This window comes from Neophocaena asiaeorientalis, unplaced genomic scaffold (genome assembly GCF_003031525.2).
Source record: "Neophocaena asiaeorientalis asiaeorientalis breed wild unplaced genomic scaffold, Neophocaena_asiaeorientalis_V1.1 scaffold46, whole genome shotgun sequence".
Classification (NCBI taxonomy): domain Eukaryota; kingdom Metazoa; phylum Chordata; class Mammalia; order Artiodactyla; family Phocoenidae; genus Neophocaena; species Neophocaena asiaeorientalis.
In genome coordinates, this window is record NW_020175393.1 from 15912976 (window position 1) to 15932891 (window position 19916).

The following is a 19916-nucleotide window of genomic DNA, read 5'->3' on the forward strand; positions in this document are numbered from 1 at the left end:
TGGAAATTTTCTGATTATTCATTTAATTAAAAAAACAAACAATTATCTAAATTGGTGATTCAAACCACAAGAGCATATTTATTTGAATCACTTGATTTGTCTGTTTACAATGATCAAATCAACTAGATTGCGCTCTGCTTCTTTTCACCTTGGCCCATGAGTTCTCCAAGGTATTTCTCACTGCCTCTGAGATGTGGTTAACAAGTGGACAAGAATTGCTATGGTGCATACAACAAGTCTTGGGCTGTTGCAAACATAAAGTACCTGAACTCTGGCTCTTTCAGGAAAGCTTGCATGTGTGTTAGTTTATATCCGTATGTCTATCCGTCCAGTTCCATTCATTGATTTAATCAATGAACCTACTGGGCATCAGGCTACTAGTTACTAATGATAAAACTCTGAGCAAAAGAGATGTGATCAGATATAGAGAACAAACTGGTGGCTAGGTTGGGGCAAGATGGGGGAGGGGCTCAAGAGGGACAAACTAGCATGTATAAAATAAATAAGCTACAAGGATATATCGTAGAGCCCAGGAAATATAGCCAATATTTCATAATAACTTTAAATGGAGTATAATCCATAAAAATATTGAATCACTATGTTGTACACCTGAAACTAACTGTAAATCAACTCTACTTCAATAAAAGAGAGAAAGATGTGATCCCTGCCTTTATGAAGCTGAGAGTCCAGCAGAGACATGGCACCATAGTCACAGAGTGTGATAGGCACCATATAGGGAAAGACTGGGGAGCTGCAGGAGCCACATTGGGAGCACCTGGCCTCCTCTAGAATTTCTCTTAGGAGATTTGAGCAGCAGTTTCAACTAATGCAATCTTATAACTGAAAGAAACAATGAGTCACAATGGCTTTTGCCACTATTTATCACATTTATATGAGTACTCGCCTTATTCACTATCTATCTTATCTACTCAACTTACCCTGTCCTCGGGAACAGCCTGAACAGGTCCTGATGGCCACACAGTCAGTGAGATCAAAATTCACAAAGGTTGTGTTAGACACTGTCAGTTCCCACCTTTTGGGAGTTTTGATCCCAGCTAACATACACAGGCTTCCCTGTGATTTAGAAGGGGGACAAAAGGGAAGAAAAATAAGGGGACTGGCCACATGAAATACAATTTTAATACATGAATAAAAACAATTAAGTGAATAAAAAGACAAACTACAGACTGGGAAAAATATTTGCAAATATAATATATGACAAAGGATCACAATGAAATATGCTACACACCTGTTAGATGGCTAAATGAAAAAATAGTGACCGTACCAAGTGCTGATGAGGAAAAGAAATAAATGAACCTCTCATACATTGCTGGTAGAAATGCAAAATGGTACAACCACTTTGGAAAATAGTTTGGCACTTTCTTACAAAATTAAACATACTCTTAACATTGACCTAACAACTCAACTCCTAAGTGTTTACCTTAGAGAAATGAAAACTTATGTTCATACAAAACCCTTACACAAATGGTTAAAACAGTTTTCTTTGTAGTCAATCACCAAATCTAGAAACAACTCAAATGTCCTTCAACAAATGAGTAGGTAAACCTGTGGTAGATCCCTATAGTGGAATACTGCCCCACAATAACAAGGAATAAAATACAAGTTAGATAAATACTAAAGGATTCGGGAACGAAAGAAGCCAGTCTCAAAAGGTTACATACTATCTTATTTCATTTATATGATTGTTGAAAAGAAAAAACTATAGTGACAGAGAATACATTAGTGACCTCCGAGGGGTTAGACATGAGAAGAGGATGTGGCTACAGAAACGGAGTCAGAGGGAGGTTTTTTCAGGCTGATGCAACTGTTCTGTATCTTGATTGTGGTGTTGGTAGTTACAGAAATCTACACATATGTTAAAATTTATAGAATTGTATAGCAAAAAAGTCCATTTTACTGTATGTTAATATAAAAATAAATAGTAAAGAGTCTAAAAAGAAACAAAAACTGCTTCCAGGATTTTCCACAAAATCTCTTCAACAGATTCCATCTAATCAAGCTGTTAGTGCTTCACTGTTCTGCTGCTAAAGATAATTGTCTGTCTGAGGATCACCAGAAATTGTCAAGGGTCTCCAGCATGGAAGACAGTGATAAAAAGAAACAAACAGAAGAAAAGAAACCCAGTGGAGACAAAGCCAGTACAGAAATCAGAAGAAAACTTAAAAACTATCATTAATAACATCAGAGAAATAAGAATACCATGTGCATGAAACAAGAAGAAGCCTAAAAAGGAATTTTTCGGAAAAGAAAAAGAGAACAAAAACAGGACAGCAGTAATAATAAATTCAATAGAAAAAATGAAATAACTTAGAAAGTAGGATAAAAAGGCAGTGGGGCAGTGGGAAATCAGAGAGAAAATTAAGAAGATTAGATAAGTAATTTAGAGAGCCAATATCCGAATAATAATAATTTCAAGAAAAAGGAAAAAATATAGGAGATAAGTATCAAAGAAATAAGTGAAGGAAACTTCCCAGAAGGAAAGGATATGATTTTCCACAGTGAAAAGTCTGGCCCAGAGCCTAATACAGTGGTTAGAAGAAAAAGCCACACAGCAAGGTACACCATATTGAAATTGCAAAATACCAGGGACAAGGGCGAGACCCTAAAAATCTCCAAAGAGGAAAAACTAATAGGTTACATATAAAAGACCTAGAATCAGAGTATCTAAAAACTCATTTCTTTTTGCAAAGTGATTCAGCATATATATATGGTTTTTAAAATTATTTTCCATTATGGTTTATCACAGGATATTGAATATAGTTCTCTGTGCTACACAGTAAGACCTTGCTGTTTATCCATCCTATATATATATAATGGTTTGCACAGAGTATCTAAAAACTTTTTAACCTCAAGACTAGAAGCTAGGAGACAATGAAGAATTGCCTTCAAAACGTCAAGGCAAAATGAACTCCAACCTAGTAGTCTATAGCCACAACCTTCCAAGAAGGGGGTCTCCATTTGTAGGTCAAAATCTTTAACTTCCACAGACCCCCAGTTAGTTAAGAAAGTTACTGCAGGCTAATAAAATAAGAATTAAATCAGAAAGGAGGGAGACAGGGGAATCAGGAACAAGAGTTCCAATACTACAGAGACATGAAGAAAATCTCCAGGATGTTGGTCCAGAGAAATTCCAAGACCTAGCTATGAAACCCTTTTCTCACACTGCTGGTACAAGTTTAAATACTTGTAATTGTTGTTTGTCGTTTGGCATCGGCCACTAAAACTGAAGGGATATACTCTGAGCCAGCAATTTTACAATCTGGCACATGTCCAACAGAAATGCATGCTTGTGAACACCAAGAGACATATAGAAGATTGTTCATAACATCTTTCTCTGTAATAACCTAAAACTGGAAACAAGCAAATGTGCATCAAGAGCAACATAGCTTTAAAAAATTGTGATAGAGTCCATAAAGTGGAATACTACGTAACAATGGGAAGAATAAATGATTGCAACATATAAAAACATGGATGAATCTCACAGACATAATGTTATGCCAAAGAAGCCAGGCACAGAAGAGTTACACGATTTATGATTCCATTTATATAAAGTGCAAAAGCAGATTTGAAATTAACCTATGTCTGAGAAGTCTAAATAATGGTTCTCCTTTGGCTTGGGGGCTGGGGGTTGGGTTAACTGGGAGCAGGCATGAAGGGGTTTCAGAAGAATTGGTGATGTGCTATTTCTAGATCTGGGTGGTATGCACGTGGTTTTTGCTTTATAAAAATTCATTGAGCTCTTCACTTCTGATTTGTGCACTTTTCTCCATAAACGTTATATTTCCATGAAACAATTTGTTTTAAAAGGTGGGACAATACTACAGAAAAATAACGTATAAGATGGGAGGGTGAAGAAAGAAGTTAGAGAAGTTTAAGGTCCTTGCATGGCTCATGTAATTAAGTGCCGATGTAATTAAGACTTTGTGAAGACGAGCAGGTGTGTCACAAGTTTAAGTCCAACATGAACAATCATAACAGAATGAATAAGGTTCGAATGAGTAAATATAAAAAAGATACTATTCAAAGCAGGACAAATCAAGTTCCGAAAGCAGAAAAAAAGAAACATAGAAAACGGGTTGCAAACTGAAAGCACGAAATAAGATGGTGGAAATAAATGCAAATATGTGGGAGACATCAGCATGTGGATGGTAATAACTGAAACCACTAGAGAAAATGAGATTTCTCCCAGGGAGAGCAAGTATATGGAGAGAAGAAGGGGCCCTACGATAGAATTTAGACAAACAAAAAGATGAAAAGTCTAAACTGGGGAAGAGAAATCCACAAGTGAAGATGAGGAGTAAACCTGAGACAAATAGGAGAAAGAATGAAGCATCCCCAACAGCATCTGTCCAAATAAGACTTTTTTTTAAAGTAGTATCATCTGCTTGAATTAATAACAACAAAAAGGCAACCATCCTACAGTTACTTCCAAAAGTAGGATGACCATAATTTACACCCAAATCAGGATATCCTGAAGAGTGTGAAAACGGGTGCTAATTAGATGGAAGGCTAGGACCGCACAACAAACAAAACCACACAACCAATCTAGCATGTATAGTGATGGTTAGCGCACCTCCCTCTCGTGCATAATAAAGCCATCCTCATTGAAAATTATTCTACCCATCTCAGCAACAAGGTAATGCTGGGTATGAGGCATACACAAATATGCCTAAAGGAAAAAAAATCCTTTTTTCTTCCAGAGAAAACTTAGTTTTCTTCCAGAAACTAATGTTTGTTTTAGAATAAGACTCACTGATAGCAGAAACTAACACAATATTGTAAAGCAATTATACTCTAATAAAGATGTTAAAAAAATTTTTTTAATAAAAATAAATTTAAAAAGACTCACTGATAATTGTGTGTCACCAATTATACGTGGGTGGAAGGTCTAAGAATAGTTAAGCCAAATTCTCTGAAAATTTTAATTCCTAAAGAAATGGCAGGTTTGAAAGAAAGAGGCTAAAATCAGATTTCCACAACCACAGAGAGGTTTGGCATCCTCCTTTTTTAAAAAAAAAAACAATTAACACAGTTTTATAGAGCAATAAAGTGGTTCTCAAATCTGAGCAATGTTGTGTTAACTAAAGATTCATAGATATTTTTCTTGTTTGTTTTTAACTCTAGAACTTGGTGAAGATTTTAAAGTGTTAATATGCAATGTGAGTTTCAGGGGATGGGAGGGATGGTAAACAGCATATCCTGTATGTAATTAACCTAAGAATCTTTCTTTTCTCAGAGTCTCTCTTGGGACCAGCCTTCAATGAAAAACACTTCAGAGAATACTGGAGTAGGCACTAATAAATGCTTATTGCCAAAGCCATTTTCCATATGTAATTAAACGAGTATCAGACCAGGCATGGGAAGATATCCAGGTGGTCCTAGCTCCACAATACTGGGCATGATTTTGGGCTATCATTTGACTTCCCAAAGCCTCCATTTCTTTACCTGTAAATTCAGGAGTTCTAACTAGACCAACTCTTAGGTAATATTTACCTCTAAAGTTGCATGGTTTTATGATTTGGATGCCTAATCAAGATCTAGACCTTTCCTAGAACAAGCTGTTTAACATTTTCCATCCAGGGACTTTGGTTCTGCACTTACTTGTTAGGAGACTCAGAAGCCCTCAGTTGCATTACCTTGCTGGTGAGTCACACTCCAGGGGTGAGATTATTTTTTGTTATCTCATGATAAGCACCCTTTTGTCATAATCTATCTCTTAACTTATGTCACGCTCCCATGAATTATGATGTCTATTTAGCATCAGTTAGGATGTTGTGACATTGATTTGCCAGGACAGTTATTTACTCAGCTTGATGGGCATTTTATTTTTAGCATCTTCTATATGGTTATTTTGGAGAATTTTAAGGGCCTGGGTCAACCAGTATCACAGAATCTAAATCTGGGTCCCATGCTCTCTCGAAAACTATGCAACCTGAAAAGAAGAATAATCTCTCAAGGTGGTAATCCTTTCAGAGAAAAGGAAAAACTGGCAGGTATTTTCCCTCCTGAAAAGAATGGTTCAGAAGAGAAGTAATGAAGGAAGTTGGAGAATTAAATATAGGAAAATGTAGCTTAGTAAGAAAATGATTTTTTTTACTCTTAATGTTTGTATCTATAGCTATGAAATAGTCAAGGGAAGTACTAAAGTCAATAATTATCACTTAAATATCAGTTGATCAAAGCATTCAGGAACAAACTAAAGAGAATGCTCTTTCCTTGGTCCCCAGAAGTACTCTAGGTCCCTTCCATCTATGATTATTCTGACAATGTGACACTAATATTCATGTAACTCCTTCAAGAAAAAGAACTTGGGGGACCCGTTATAGGTCTGAAGCCAATGGCAGCCATGGACTTCCCTTGAGAACTAGTACTTCTTATCCAGGAAGTCCTCTAAGGCTCACCTACATTCTGGGCCCCTGGCCATGCAATGTCAGGGAAGTCATCTATAGGTTGATGTTTATCATGTAGAAACCCACACTGAGGCAAGGATTAGGGAATCACATAAGAAACCGTAGTATATTAAGCAAACAATGTAAATTATATCACCTTTTTCTCTGGGGCAGGGACCCTAAATAGAGTAAGAACTCTATGAACAAAATGTTGATGTCGAAACTTGGCAAACCACAGATGCACAAAGACAATTTGGAATCACCTCATAATCCTTGTGAAGTTAGAGTAAATGACCCTAAAATTATTAGGCTTATTATTGAATTGTATGGACAATAATGCTAAATCGCGAACAAATAAGAGTTCTGCGAACCACTCAGGGCTTTTGTGATGTACATGGACACATAACATGGAAATCTTGTGTGTATTTGAATTTTATGATAAACATCACCACTGTTACAAATCAAAAGCTTCCTCCAAATTTGACCAATTAAATACAAGATTTACTAAAGAATGCTATTTAAATTACATATCCTGGATTAGCAGGGGACCCAACACGGGGGATTCTGTTTTGATGGACAACATAAAAGAATCACACGAAGGCACTTACCTTGGGGGCAAAATGAGCAAGTAATAAGCTGTCAGTAACTGAAGTATTTGCATCACTTTCCAAGATGTCAATTCCAAAATCTCTGCATGCATAAACCTGGAAGTTTTTCAGGTGAAGATTGCTACTTCTAAAAATCTATAAAACAACAGCATATATTATGTCAAAGGTCTGAGGCTTGGGTTTTCTTGCAGACTTCCTATAGCTTCTTTAATTATTGATGAAGTATAAACAAGCATGCTATACCATATTTAAGCAGCTTTTGTCCATCAATATCTGTGCAGGAGTCCCAAAGTTGCTGTGAGGTCAGCACTAACTAGTCCCCTTTGGTAACATCCCCTCTATACTTTTCATTTCTCCTCCTAACAATTGATGCATTAAAAGGTCAATGTGGGGCTTCCCTGGTGGCGCAGTGGTTGAGAGTCCGCCTGCCGATGCAGGGGACACGGGTTCGTGCCCCGGTCCGGGAAGATCCCACATGCCGCAGAGCGGCTGGGCCCGTGAGCCATGGCCGCTGAGCCTGCGCGTCCGGAGCCTGTGCTCCGCAGCGGGAGAGGCCACAACAGTGGGAGGCCCGCATACCGCAAAAAAAAAAAAGGTCAATGTGAATTCTTTACTTTAGTAAACTTGCAACTGTCAAGTAACACAAAATGAACGGAGAAAAACAGAGCATCCAAGAACTCCAGTACTTAACATTTTCCTCGGTGTTGTATATGTTTACTAATATTGTCAGAAAATTGTAAATATGAAATAAGTAATTCAGCATGACTACAGACTCAAAATATGTTATATGCATATATAATGATGACAGCTTGGGCTAGTGGCCCTAAACAAGGATCAAGTATTAACAAAATGAGCTTGTTAGAGTTGAATCACACTACCTTGGGGGACAGAGCCCTTGGTTTTTACCTAGCACTCATATTAACTAATTATGTGATCTTGGGCAAGACATTTAACTTTTCCTAGGCGTCACCTCAACCACCCTGAAAATCAGGGTGCTGTTAGGACTACCAGTTAACCTTACACAGTGGCCTCTTTGTTTACTAAATAGGGTCATGCTTACGTTTGTACCTTAAAGTGGGAGTTTCCTATTACTTAAGGCCAAGGAAGCCTTGATTTATCACAGTACGGTGCTTCTACTTGTCGATCAGTCTTTGTGCTTGAATTTTCAAGAACTGAATAGCTTGCATTTCCCCCTATGTATGCGCTGACAGCTTTTATAAAATGATAGATCTTTGAAGACACGTTTATGTAAACAAAATGGGTACGATCTGAACTGATAACTTGACAACAGTTGTTACCTAATTACAGGCATCAGCCCTTCTGCAAGGCACGAATTGCTTCCCTGCAAAAGAGGGATTTGTCACCTCTATATTTATAATGCTTATGGGAAAAAAAGTACTTTATCGAATTTAATGAGAAGAAAATACTTAATACAATAGGGATTCTTCCTGTTAGCTAACCCAATTTTGTATTTTGGGACTTTCCCAAATAGTTCTCCTTATGTTGGATAGGTGAAATAAATGCCTAACTTTCTTACTGTGACTTAATTATATGTTTTTATTCTATTTACTGAATGCCCTATAGATATATTTCTTCATCTGTGTATCTTAGGCTCCCTATTTCTACGTGGCAGAGACCAAATGTGTGTAATTTTCTCTGTGTAGCACCAAACAGTGACCCTGGATAATTTTTATATGGTGCTGGTAATAGTGAGCATACAAAGCTTTCTTATAAGACATCACTGAAATAATGAAAATTAAATGGCTAACATGAACATTGTTTCCTTTCAAGGAAAATAGGAGAAAATCTGGCTCATTGATGAAGGTAAGAATGCCACCTTGAGCTGGAATTTTTGCGTTTCAGTGATGAACAGAACTTTTCCTTACAACTGACACATGTACTATTCAGGATATTAGGGTATCAAATGCACAACTTTTGGAGTCTGAATTCCGCACCTGGTTTTGCTGCTAACAAACTGTGTGACCTTTGGCAAATCCCTTTACGTTCTGAACCTTAATTTTTTCTCTCTAAATAGGCATGTGAGGGGAAGAACAGATGACCCCTATGATCTTTCTTGGTTGCAAATCTCTATGATTCTGTTGTTCCCTATTAGAGCTGCTGGAAAATCGCCATACAGGCAGTGAACTAACCTTGGCTTGCTGACTAGGAATCTGTTCGTGCAACAACTATTTCACACACACCTATGATGCTGTTGGCTCCTTAAAGCTGTGAGAATATCGCAATGCTCCCCCAACAGCAAATCATCCCCCTTTAAGTAGAGATGTACAATAAATCACCACAAGAACAAAAAACTAAAGAAACGTACCTGGGCACCACCTGCACTTCCCCAAACCGTGAAATTCTGGAACAGGGTGGGACCAGTGCCATTATCCCAAGCTGGCTGAAACTTAGGGTATACAAAGAGGCCACACCTAGGAAGAAAGACAAAGAGTGAAATTCAGTCAATTTCTGCATTCCAAATGTCTCACTTTTTCTCATTGGAAAATATAAAACTAAAGGTACTGAATAAGGGAGTGTGAAGAGGAGACCTGCGAGCCTTCTCTCTGACTGTCATTGCCTATCCCTCAGCCTTTCCTTTCTGTCACCCTCTGTGACCTACTCCTGGATCTCAACAAGACAGACTGCCACGGTCCCATTCCATTCTCTCAGCCCTTCTAGATTCATCCCCTTCCTAGGAGCATGGATACCCCTGCCTAGCCCTTCAGAACACGAGCCTCACTCTTCCATCAGTCCCTTCTAGATCCATCCCTTTGCTGAAACAGCAGATACCACCCCCTGTAATCCCTGCAACTTTTGTGCTTCTCCCTGAAATGCCTTAGCATTGTGGTATTTTGGATACCTTCTCCCCTCACATCCCAGGGCTGCTGAGAGCTGCTAGATAAAAAACTTCATAATCTTAATAATAATTTCATGACACCTGTACTAATTCTAGCCTCAGCCAGCACTTCAACATGGCGGAGCAATGGTGCTTAATCCTTATTCCACTCTCCTTATCATTTCCCATCATTGCAGTATTATTTCACTATTATTAACGTAACTACTATCAGAATTATTTATATCAAGGAATTCCCCGGCAGTCCAGTGGTTAGGACTCCATACTTTCACGGTTGAGGGTGTGGGTTCAATCCCTGGTTGGGGAACTAAGATCTCACATGCCACACTGCATGGCCAAATAATAATAATAATAATAAATAAACTGTTTAATAGAATTATTTATATCAATTATTGAGTTCCTACCATATTCAAGATGTTCTCTTAGGTGCGTTATAGAAGTCACCTCTAATTTTCACATCAAACTTTCCCTAGAGATCTGTCCCTATTTCACAAATAAGGGATCTAACTCTTTAGAAAAAAAAAAAAAAAAGGCAGTTTACTCAGACAAAGTTCAGATTTGAATCGAGGCCTGACTGATTCTGAAGTTCACATTTTCCCCACGTTCCCATGTTTCCCAGTCATTGCTCTTAGCAGACGATCTTATCCTCTAAATAGCAAAGACTTTGAATGAGCCCCTCTCATCTCACAGTGTGCAAGTCACAGGCAAAGAGCCTCTTCCCCAAACTTCATCTCCCCACTCAGCTCCTGAGCTCAGGCACTCTGGCTTCCCAGGTGCCCCCAGTCTCTTGGGAGTTTAATTCATCTCTCTATTGAATTCTCCTCTGGCCACAAAAGGTGCCCTCTGTCCTATGCCCCTTCAAGTGACCTCTCTCTCTTTCCCTTCCCTTCACCACCAAATTTATGATCCAAGATGCTCACTCAGACACATCATCAAATCTCACACAGATGCCAAGCATTACACAATCCTCTCTGTGAGTGTTGTGCAAAAAAAATGTTAAACCATAATGCTTACGCCCAAAATGTAGATGAACTTCCCCCAAGTTACCTCGTACAAGCATGTGCACTGTTCCGGGTAAAGGAAAGAAGTGGAGCTTGGGATGTTTGGTTGGTCACAAGGTGAAAAAAGTAGCCATAGCCAGCAGCACACACCCTGTTTCCCTATGGAAATTAAGGATAGTTAAATCATAGTCAGTCCATTACAATAAGGCTGCTGGAAAGAAACACTCTTCTATGTGCTCATTCTGCCTTTTCACTTACTTGCTGCCAAGGTATATTGATATACCTTGGGTCAAAAATACGCTCATTCCAATAAAGAAGATGTGGTGTGTGTATATATAGATATATAGAGATATATACACACACATACACACATACAATGGAATATTACTCAGCCATTGAAAAGAATGGAATAATGCCATTTGCAGCAGCATGGATGGATGGACCTAGAGATTATCATACTAAGTGAAGTAAGTCAGACAGAGAAAGACAAACACCATATGATATCACTTATATGTGGAATCTAAAATACAACACAAATGAACATATCTATGAAACAGAAACAGACTCACAGACATAGAGAACACACTTGTGGTTGCCAAGGGGTGGGGGAGCAGGAAGGATTAGGTCTAGGATTAGCTGATGCAAACTATTATACATAAAATGGATAAACAACAAGGTCCTACTGTATAGCACAGAAAACTATATTCAATATCCTGTGATAAACCATAATGGAAAAGAATATGAAAAAGAATATACGTATGTGTAACTGAGTCACTGTGATGTACAGCAGAAATTAAACACAACATTGTAAATCTAAAAATATATATATATGCTCATTCCTCTTCCTCCAGGCAGTTCAATTTGACTGTACTTTGTCCACCTCAATAGCTGGCATCTCATGTTAAAACGTCCTTGTAAATTTCCACAGTGAGAAGCTTACTTGTGTCACTTCATACAAGCTCTCCTCTTTAGTGTGTAAAAAATACTCAGGAGCAAAGTCGTCCCTAAAGCCAAGTCTCCACAGAGTGTTCTCTCTGACCCTTTGAACAGAAGAAAAAACTGAGATTATCTGCAATGGTTATTTAGTATCAGTGTAGATGGTAAGGGATATGCACGTTGGGATAAGACACAGAAAAGGGTTAGAACTGAAAGAGGAAATTCTGACCCACTGAAGGACAGAGCTCTTCCTCCCAGCCTTTTAGAGAGCTCAAGGAGTTTAGTATACTACACTGTGAGTAAGGATTAAGACCAAAGACCGCGATCACACCCTTTGAATCACAGCTGTTCTCTGTTTATCCTTAGGTTAGCAAACTCATTTCATCCCATAGCTTCAGCCATTCTAGACTAATATTTTATTGGCTTTAATTTTTAAATGAAAGGACTTTAGGTATTATTAAAGGCAGCCCTCTGAACCTGGGTGACCCACTGGCAGTCATTATATAGCAGTACTCCCTACAGAAGGGGATTTTAAAAAGTCTGTTCCTCTCTGGGAGTGCCACATGTTCCACACGCATGTGCGCACACGCACACACACAAACACACACACATACGCACAAGCACACAGAAGCAAGCAAAGTCGGTATGGAAGAAAAACTGAAGTAGGATGTTTTAAAACAAACAGTACTCAACTCCTGGCTTATGTGAGAGAAGGTACCCCAGCACCTGGAGGCCGTCAGCCTCTGGAGAAGTATGAATGAGGGCCAGAGTTGACACTGAGATGGGAGGCCTGGCCAGCAGGCAGCAGCTGGGACCTGGCCAGGGGAGCCAGCTCGTGCTGGCACAACCACAGGTACCGTTTCCTGAACATCAGCCGGTAGTTCACTGTGGGCACTGAAGGCCCTCTCACCCTGGGTATCTGTAATCCACCAGCCATGCCTCCTCTTTCACTCCATTACAGAACGCCTTCTTTCTTTGTGCACTAGTGGCCCATTCGTTACTGCACTTCATTCTTTTGGATTCTAAGCATTTCTCCAGTTTTCTGAGGCCACTTAAAATTCCAATCACATGTCTTACCACATACTAAAAGTACTTTTGGACATCATTGAATATGAAGCTGAATCACTGTTCAAGATGTTAACATGACTTCAGGATACCTGGGACACATCTCTGGGACCCCAGTTATCTTGGGGTGGCAGTCTGGAGCTGTGGTTGCCAGCCAGGGATGATATTGTTCCCCAGAGAGCATCCGGAAATCTCTGGAGACCGTTTTCATTGTCACACTCAGAGGGAGAGGGGTTTTACTAGTATTAAGTGGATAGAGACCAGGGATGCTGTTATACAGAGGACAGCCTCTCACAAATGTGAGAGGCCCCAAATGTTAATACAAGCACGGTTAAAAAAAAAAAGTCTAAAGTCTTCACTTGTTCTTGAAATAACCCATACCCACTTTCCAGTATCCCATCTCCACATTTTGATGGAAAGGCCAACCTAAATATAAAAACATGGTTAATTACAATAAGAATACTTTGACAGTTTTTACTGGGAGGTTATTTATATCTTTTTAAACAACCAAATCTGCCACTAGACACTCCCCCAAAGAACACTTACTGGCACTGCATCAGTTATCTCATTCTTCCCTCATGCTAGAAAACAAGACGTGCACTTATGATCCTCAGTTTTGGAATAATCACTGCCATTGGGCTGGCAAATACAAGCATCCAACAGAAGCACCAAATACAAGTGCCCTCACAGAAGCACAAGCAAGTAATATGGCTGTGTTTATGGAGCTCCACCTTCCACAGAGCCGGCGTTGAGCGGCTCTGTCTCTACCACCCCCATGAGCCACGAGAAAGGCCATGAGTATATAAGAATTGAGGGTTAGGGAATGGGGGCTTCTGAAACACCCACCTTTTCTGCAACTATACAAACAATAAGAAAGGTGCACTGGGACTTCCCCGGTGGTCCTGTGGTTAGGTCTCTGCACTTCTACTGCAGGGGGTTTGGGTTCAATCCCTGGTCAGGGCACTAAGATCCCACATGCCTCACAGCACAGCCAAAAAAAAAAAAGAAAGGTGCACTAGAGGCTAGAAATGATCATCTCACTTGGACGTACACCTCTATTTCATTACCAGCAAGATGCTAATTCATTACCATGACTCCACGAGGAAGGGAAAGATTCAAACATATGCAGAATATATTTCAAGGACTTCATCCTTATTCATCACCTTGGCCATACAGGTGCTCAGAGAGCATGTATTTTGACTGAATGAACAGATTTGTTGAATCATCTTCCGTGGTGTCAATAGTATTTCCGGAGCATCTGGGTGGTCATGTATAAATGCTTTCCAAGTGCATTTATAGTTGGGCAGGATATTGCAACTTCGGTCTTCTGTTAGCCAATAAGGCTCACTTTTCTTTTAAAAGAAGCACTTGAACAGTCAGATGACATTACTTCCCAGTCCTTTTTACTCTGCATTCCAGTTGGGTATGCTACAAACGATTTGTGAGCAGAAACCACATATGTATGCAGGCAGCCGGCGGCTTGTGGGGAAGGGTTTAAGGCAAGCAGGGAATTTTGTGTGGAAATCAATTCTTTGCGGAAGTCAATGTATTATGGACATTCAAGCAAGAGAAATTCCAGAGAGAAATTAACTGCCCAAGTAAGCCAGTTCCTTGTGGTGTGCATCTGTAGTCACTAAAAAAAAAGTGAGTTAACCCTTCAGGCAGCTCTTAAATATACATTAGCTATTGAGTGGAGACAGCTAGAGAGCTGAAATCGGCCTTTAAACACAGAATTCCTTACAAAATTGATTCACAAACCAGAACAAATTCCCCTCAAATTAAATGGATGTTTTCAAAGGGCTGGTCTTCAGGGGGTTTCTGTTGGCTGTTCTAAACAGGGGTCTGGTCGTGGGAAATGTCCAATGCCCACAGACACACGGGATATTCTGGAGCTCTGGGAGTGAACAGTCTCTCGCTGATGGAGAGCAAAGACCTTCCAGCCTGAGGTCAACATAGGTTATGTCTCCCGGAAAGATGAAGCCTCTGGACAGATAAGAAACACCCATAAAGGAGTCAGAGACTCAGATGCTGGAGTGCAGCGGGGAGACAGCCTGGAAATGAAGTGCTCCGGACACTGCAAGGTGATGCATGCAAAGCCTATCTAAGGAGTATACAAAGGATTTTCCAAGTTCCTTGTACATTCAGATGGGAATACCATGTTGAGTCCTCACTAGCAAGAAGGCACAAAGCTCAGGTTTTGCTTCTCAGAAAAACTGCCCTGGACCTGGCTCAGCAGCAGCCTGGGCAGGGAGGCAGGCAGACCACTTGTGGCTATGAAAACTAAAAAGGAATATCACACTTGAAATCCCCTCATACCAAGCAGGGTTGAGGGTGAGTGAACTGTAAAGATGGCTTCCTGGGAGCCCAGGTGAATTCCAGGCACTGGGCAGAGCATTTGGTCCTAGGCTCTGTGTCCGAGCATTCCAGGGACAATGTACAACCACAAATAACTGCAGAGACTTAATTAAGGATCAGCTCCGTTTCTTCCTGCCTACCTGCCAGGCCAGAGATTTTAAGGTCAACTTCTGTATGCAGGAGAGAGGGTTTAGGCTATCTGGATTGGTTGCCCAGCCACTAGGATTAGGTCACCTTCAAGTCTAAATAAGGGCTTTCATTTACATAACAGTCTTGTCCCAATGTCCATATCCAGGTTTTGCCATTGCTCTATGGCGATGGTTATGGTTATGTTACCCCTGGGGGAAGCTGGCGGGAGGACACACAGGAACTCTCTGTTCTATTTTTGCAACTTCTGAGCCTAAAATTATTTCAAAATTAAAAGTTTAAAAAAGAAATAGCCTAACGAATCACAGTAATACAGTGGCTTTAAAAAAATGTTTTGCCAAACTGCAAGGAAACTGAAAAGCAAGGTAGGTAAAGGGGTCACAAAAACTGAGCACATGCAAGGCTTGGCTCAATCCTCTTAAGGGGCAGTCAGCTCTGAACCACTCACAGAGCAGAACATAAACGCCATGCCCCGTGAGACAGTTCCTCACAATATAAGGGATCTCTCTCTCTTGAGCATCAGAACAACACTGGAAGAGGACAGGTTTCTCACACACACACACACACACACACACACACACACACACACACACCTCACCACTACCACTGCCACCCTTATCGTTGTTGCTGTAGCCTCCTTATTATCACTTTGGGATAAAAATATATTTCTAAAATATATGTTTCAAAGCACTCTGTGTATCATCCACATAGGACACACCTAATAAACACTAGCTTACTTTTTGCCCACTGACTGAAATGACCTTCGTTGGCACTAAGAGAAGTTCCTAATTTTAGGTTCTGACACATACTACCAGTCACACCTATGTCCTTGGTTGTGGCACACTCCAGACAATAGACTATGAAAGACACAGCACAGTGGAACCCCAGTGGCGCAGCTGCAAAATTGAAGAGGACTGTGCAAAACCGAACACTGAGAGGTGAATTCCACAGGATCTAAATGCTGACACAGATGAAACATCTTACTTGTCAGGCATCAAAATGATTGCAGGATCTTGGAATCTATTCTTTATTTTCCTTTTTCTTCCCCCTATTCTTTGATTATGGAATTATACCTACAGCCATTCATTCATTATACTTCATTAATTCTTACTAAGCAACTATTACGTTTCAGATGCTGTGCTAAGGTCTAAAAGTTAATAAGCTAATGAAAAGAGAACTACAGAATTTTAAGATCAATGAAGATGAAAATGTCAGGAATTTACCTAATGAATATACTTAATGAATTTACATTACCAGCTTAAACTAAAATCTCATTCTCCAAACACATGCATTGTATTATTTTTCAATTTTGTAAAGTGGATATAAGAGGAAGAAAGTAAATGGATGGAAAGGGAAGGCATCTAACAGAGAACAAACAATTTGTTTTGGGCTCAAATTTTTCATTGCTTTCTAGGCACTGTTCTGCAGGTCAGTCTGCAAAGACTCAAGTGACCTATAAGTTTGTAGGTGGCTTTCTGGTTCTCTGCACCTATATAACCAGCTCATTTCTTTTGTTTTGTTTTGCTTGTTTGTTTTGTGTTAGTTTCAGATGTACAGCAAAGTGATTCAGTTATATATACATTATATATATATGTATGTGTATGTATATATACATATATATATATATTCTTTTTCAGATTCTTTTCCATTATAGGTTATTGCAAGATACTGAATATAGTTTCTGTGCTATACAGTAGGTCCTTGCTGTTTATTCACTTTATATATAGTGGCTGGTATCTGTTAATCCCAAACTCCTAATTTACCCCGCTCCCCCATTTCCCCCTTGGTAGCCATAAGCTTGTTTTCTGTTTGGGAGTCTGTTTCTGTTTTGTAAGTAAGCTCTTCTGTATCATTTTTTTTTAGGTTCCACATATAAGTGATATCATATGGTATTTGTCTCTTTCTTTGACTTACTTCACCTTAGTATGATAATCTCTAGGTCCATCCTTGTCACTGCAAATGGTATTGTTTCATTCTTTTTATGGCTGAGTAATATTCCATTATATATGTATACCACATCTTGTTTATCCATTCATCTGTTGATAGACACTTAGGTCACTTCCATGTCTTGGAAGCATTGCAAATAGTGCTGCTATGAACACTGGGGTGTACGTATCTTTTCGAACTAGATATACGCCCAGGAGTGGGATTGCTGGGTCATATGGTAACTCTATTTTTAGTTTCTTAAGGAGCCTACATACTGTTATCTGTGGTAACTGCTCGTCAGCTCATTTCTTACTAGTCAAGTAGTAGCCAGAACACCCACCCAGGAGGCAATGAGCTACCCAGTGAAGTAAAGCCAGGCAGCACCTCTGACACTCAACGTGGGATTTAGATACATTCCAGCCTCCTGAAGGAAAATGACCTGGGCAACCCTGAGGGTCTCCTACTTCAGAGTAGTCAAGATTATGTTACCCAAGAAACTAGGCAAAAACATTACTCTTTAGCCCCCAAAGCTTGCTGGCATAATTGTGCAGCAAGCCCTGTGGTCACCAACAAGTTAAACGTCACTCTCATTGCTCTGCGTCTACAGGCTGGTTTCCTTCAATCCATGCACTGCTGCCTCCTGTCCTCACTGGCACATTAGCTGCCCCCATTAGGCACCGAAAATAGTGTGTAAGCACTGTGCTTGGAATAAAGGTAATTAAGAGTCTGGCGGAGGGTTGAGGAGATAGCCATGACTTTTATTAGGGGTTATTCAGCTGGGGGTAATTAAAAACAGATGATCAGAGAGGGAGAAGTTCCTTCTCTCCGGTCCTCAGAAACTTGGCATAACTGTCATGACACAGTAGGTACTCAGAGCCGAGTCCTGAAGAGTGAGACCCTTAACCCTTTCATAGATGGTCCATGGGACAAAATTATTGGAAAAGGGGAAACTAAATGGCCTTCCCACTACTCTGATGCAATTCCTCATTCACGGATCTATGGTTAAACTACCAGAAAAATTAATTTCTTAAAGTGTTTAGAGAGAAATTTACCAAGAAGAAGTAATGTTAAGTTGTATTAAATAATGGGATAAAAAACCAAGGCCATCAGAGTGTATAGCTGACCCTTGAACAATGCAGGGGTTGGGAGTGCCAACCCTCTACGCAGTCAAACATCCACATATAATTTATAGTCCACCTTCCATATATATGATCCCTCGGTGTCCATGGTTCCACATCCAAGGATTCAGCTAACTGTGGATAGTGTGGTAGTGTAATATTTACTATTGAAAGAAATCCGAGTGTAAGTGGACCCATGCAGTTCAAACCCGTGTTATTCAAGGGTCAAATGTAATTCATTCATCCTGGAATGTGATGTGATCTCACACACCTCGTGACTCTGCTGACCCTCAGTTTTGAACACTCTTAAAGGGCAACAATATGACCACATTAGTATAGTAACGTAGTGAAGATTTAGTAAGTAATTATTATTGGAATCGAGACCAAACTCAGCAACCACGGCAGATGGCTCAGGAAGATATTTTAGTTTGCATTAATCTAAATGACCAGAAAATAATCAATATCTACTTTGTTTTGCTTTTTATAAATATTGCTTCAAAGTGTGTTCACGTGAATTCTGAGGGAAGTGATAGCATCTATCCTAAAGCACTGTTTAACCCAAAATCATAAAGTAGTTTCCTGTTACCATTGTGCAGCTAGTAGATGCTGCATTCCACACCACTGATGCTGCCACTCTGGATAACTTCCAGAGTGAATTTTATGCCTCTCATTTCTGATCGTCCTGGGAGCTGAAGATCTTACCTCTACAACATTGGTGGGATCGCGGATGTAGATACCAGAGGGTGTCATCATTTCAGTACTGGAAAGTCCCTCGGTGCCAGAAACACTGATGATCACATTGTTTCTTATTATATTCCCCTGTTCTGACCAGTCTAATTTAAGAAAAGGGGATTCACCAACATAATTAAAATGTACTCAACTCAACCTTCTTATTGCTACTAATACACGTTATAGTTCTCTTCATGCATATACGTATATGTATATATATAAACACCTAGTGTGTTCAACAAATTGAAGATATCTAACATACTGCCAGCAGGCTTGTCTATAAAATGTATGACGACTTAAATGGATGGTAAGAGTTTTAAAACCAATTTACATATTTACCATTTTCTCTTCCAGGAATAACCTCCCAGGGGATATACCTCATCTCGGGGGGTGTACCTGAGAACAAAAGATCATGTTACTCAGCATGTTTCATGCCACCCAGGAAAATGAGAGATGCTGAAATACTATTTCTTTTTCTTGGTGTGGCTTGCTTTGATTTTGTGTTTTGTTTTTATCTATGAACCAGACAAACAGATTCAGATTATGTGAACTTTTTAGTTCTAGAGTATCATGAATCAGAAGCTCATTTTAAATTAAAAAAATAATAACAAAGAGATAGATCTACCATTTTACTTCTTAGGAAGAGTCTGACTGTCTTCGTAGTTAAATGTCACACACCCCTGTGTCAGGTCCAGCCCCATCCTTAGCTATTGAATTGGCCACTAGCCATCTGCATGCAGGAATGTCCTGGAGGAACAGGCTGGACA

At 39.7% G+C, this 19916-nt stretch overlaps 1 protein-coding gene across 11 annotated transcripts in view; it reads right to left on the bottom strand.

Moving 5' to 3' along the window:
- The window catches only part of PKHD1 (PKHD1 ciliary IPT domain containing fibrocystin/polyductin), a 600926-nt gene that overhangs the window by 394192 nt on the left and 186818 nt on the right, over positions 1 to 19916 (bottom strand). For all 11 annotated transcript variants that reach the window (XM_024765924.1, XM_024765923.1, XM_024765919.1 and 8 more), the window contains 6 exons: positions 19489 to 19545; positions 19123 to 19253; positions 10920 to 11032; positions 9345 to 9450; positions 7019 to 7153; positions 939 to 1074 (listed from right to left, as the gene is read on the bottom strand). In XM_024765924.1, the coding sequence (XP_024621692.1) occupies positions 939 to 1074; positions 7019 to 7153; positions 9345 to 9450; positions 10920 to 11032; positions 19123 to 19253; positions 19489 to 19545 (678 nt within the window). The remainder of the gene's footprint in view (positions 1 to 938; positions 1075 to 7018; positions 7154 to 9344; positions 9451 to 10919; positions 11033 to 19122; positions 19254 to 19488; positions 19546 to 19916) is intronic.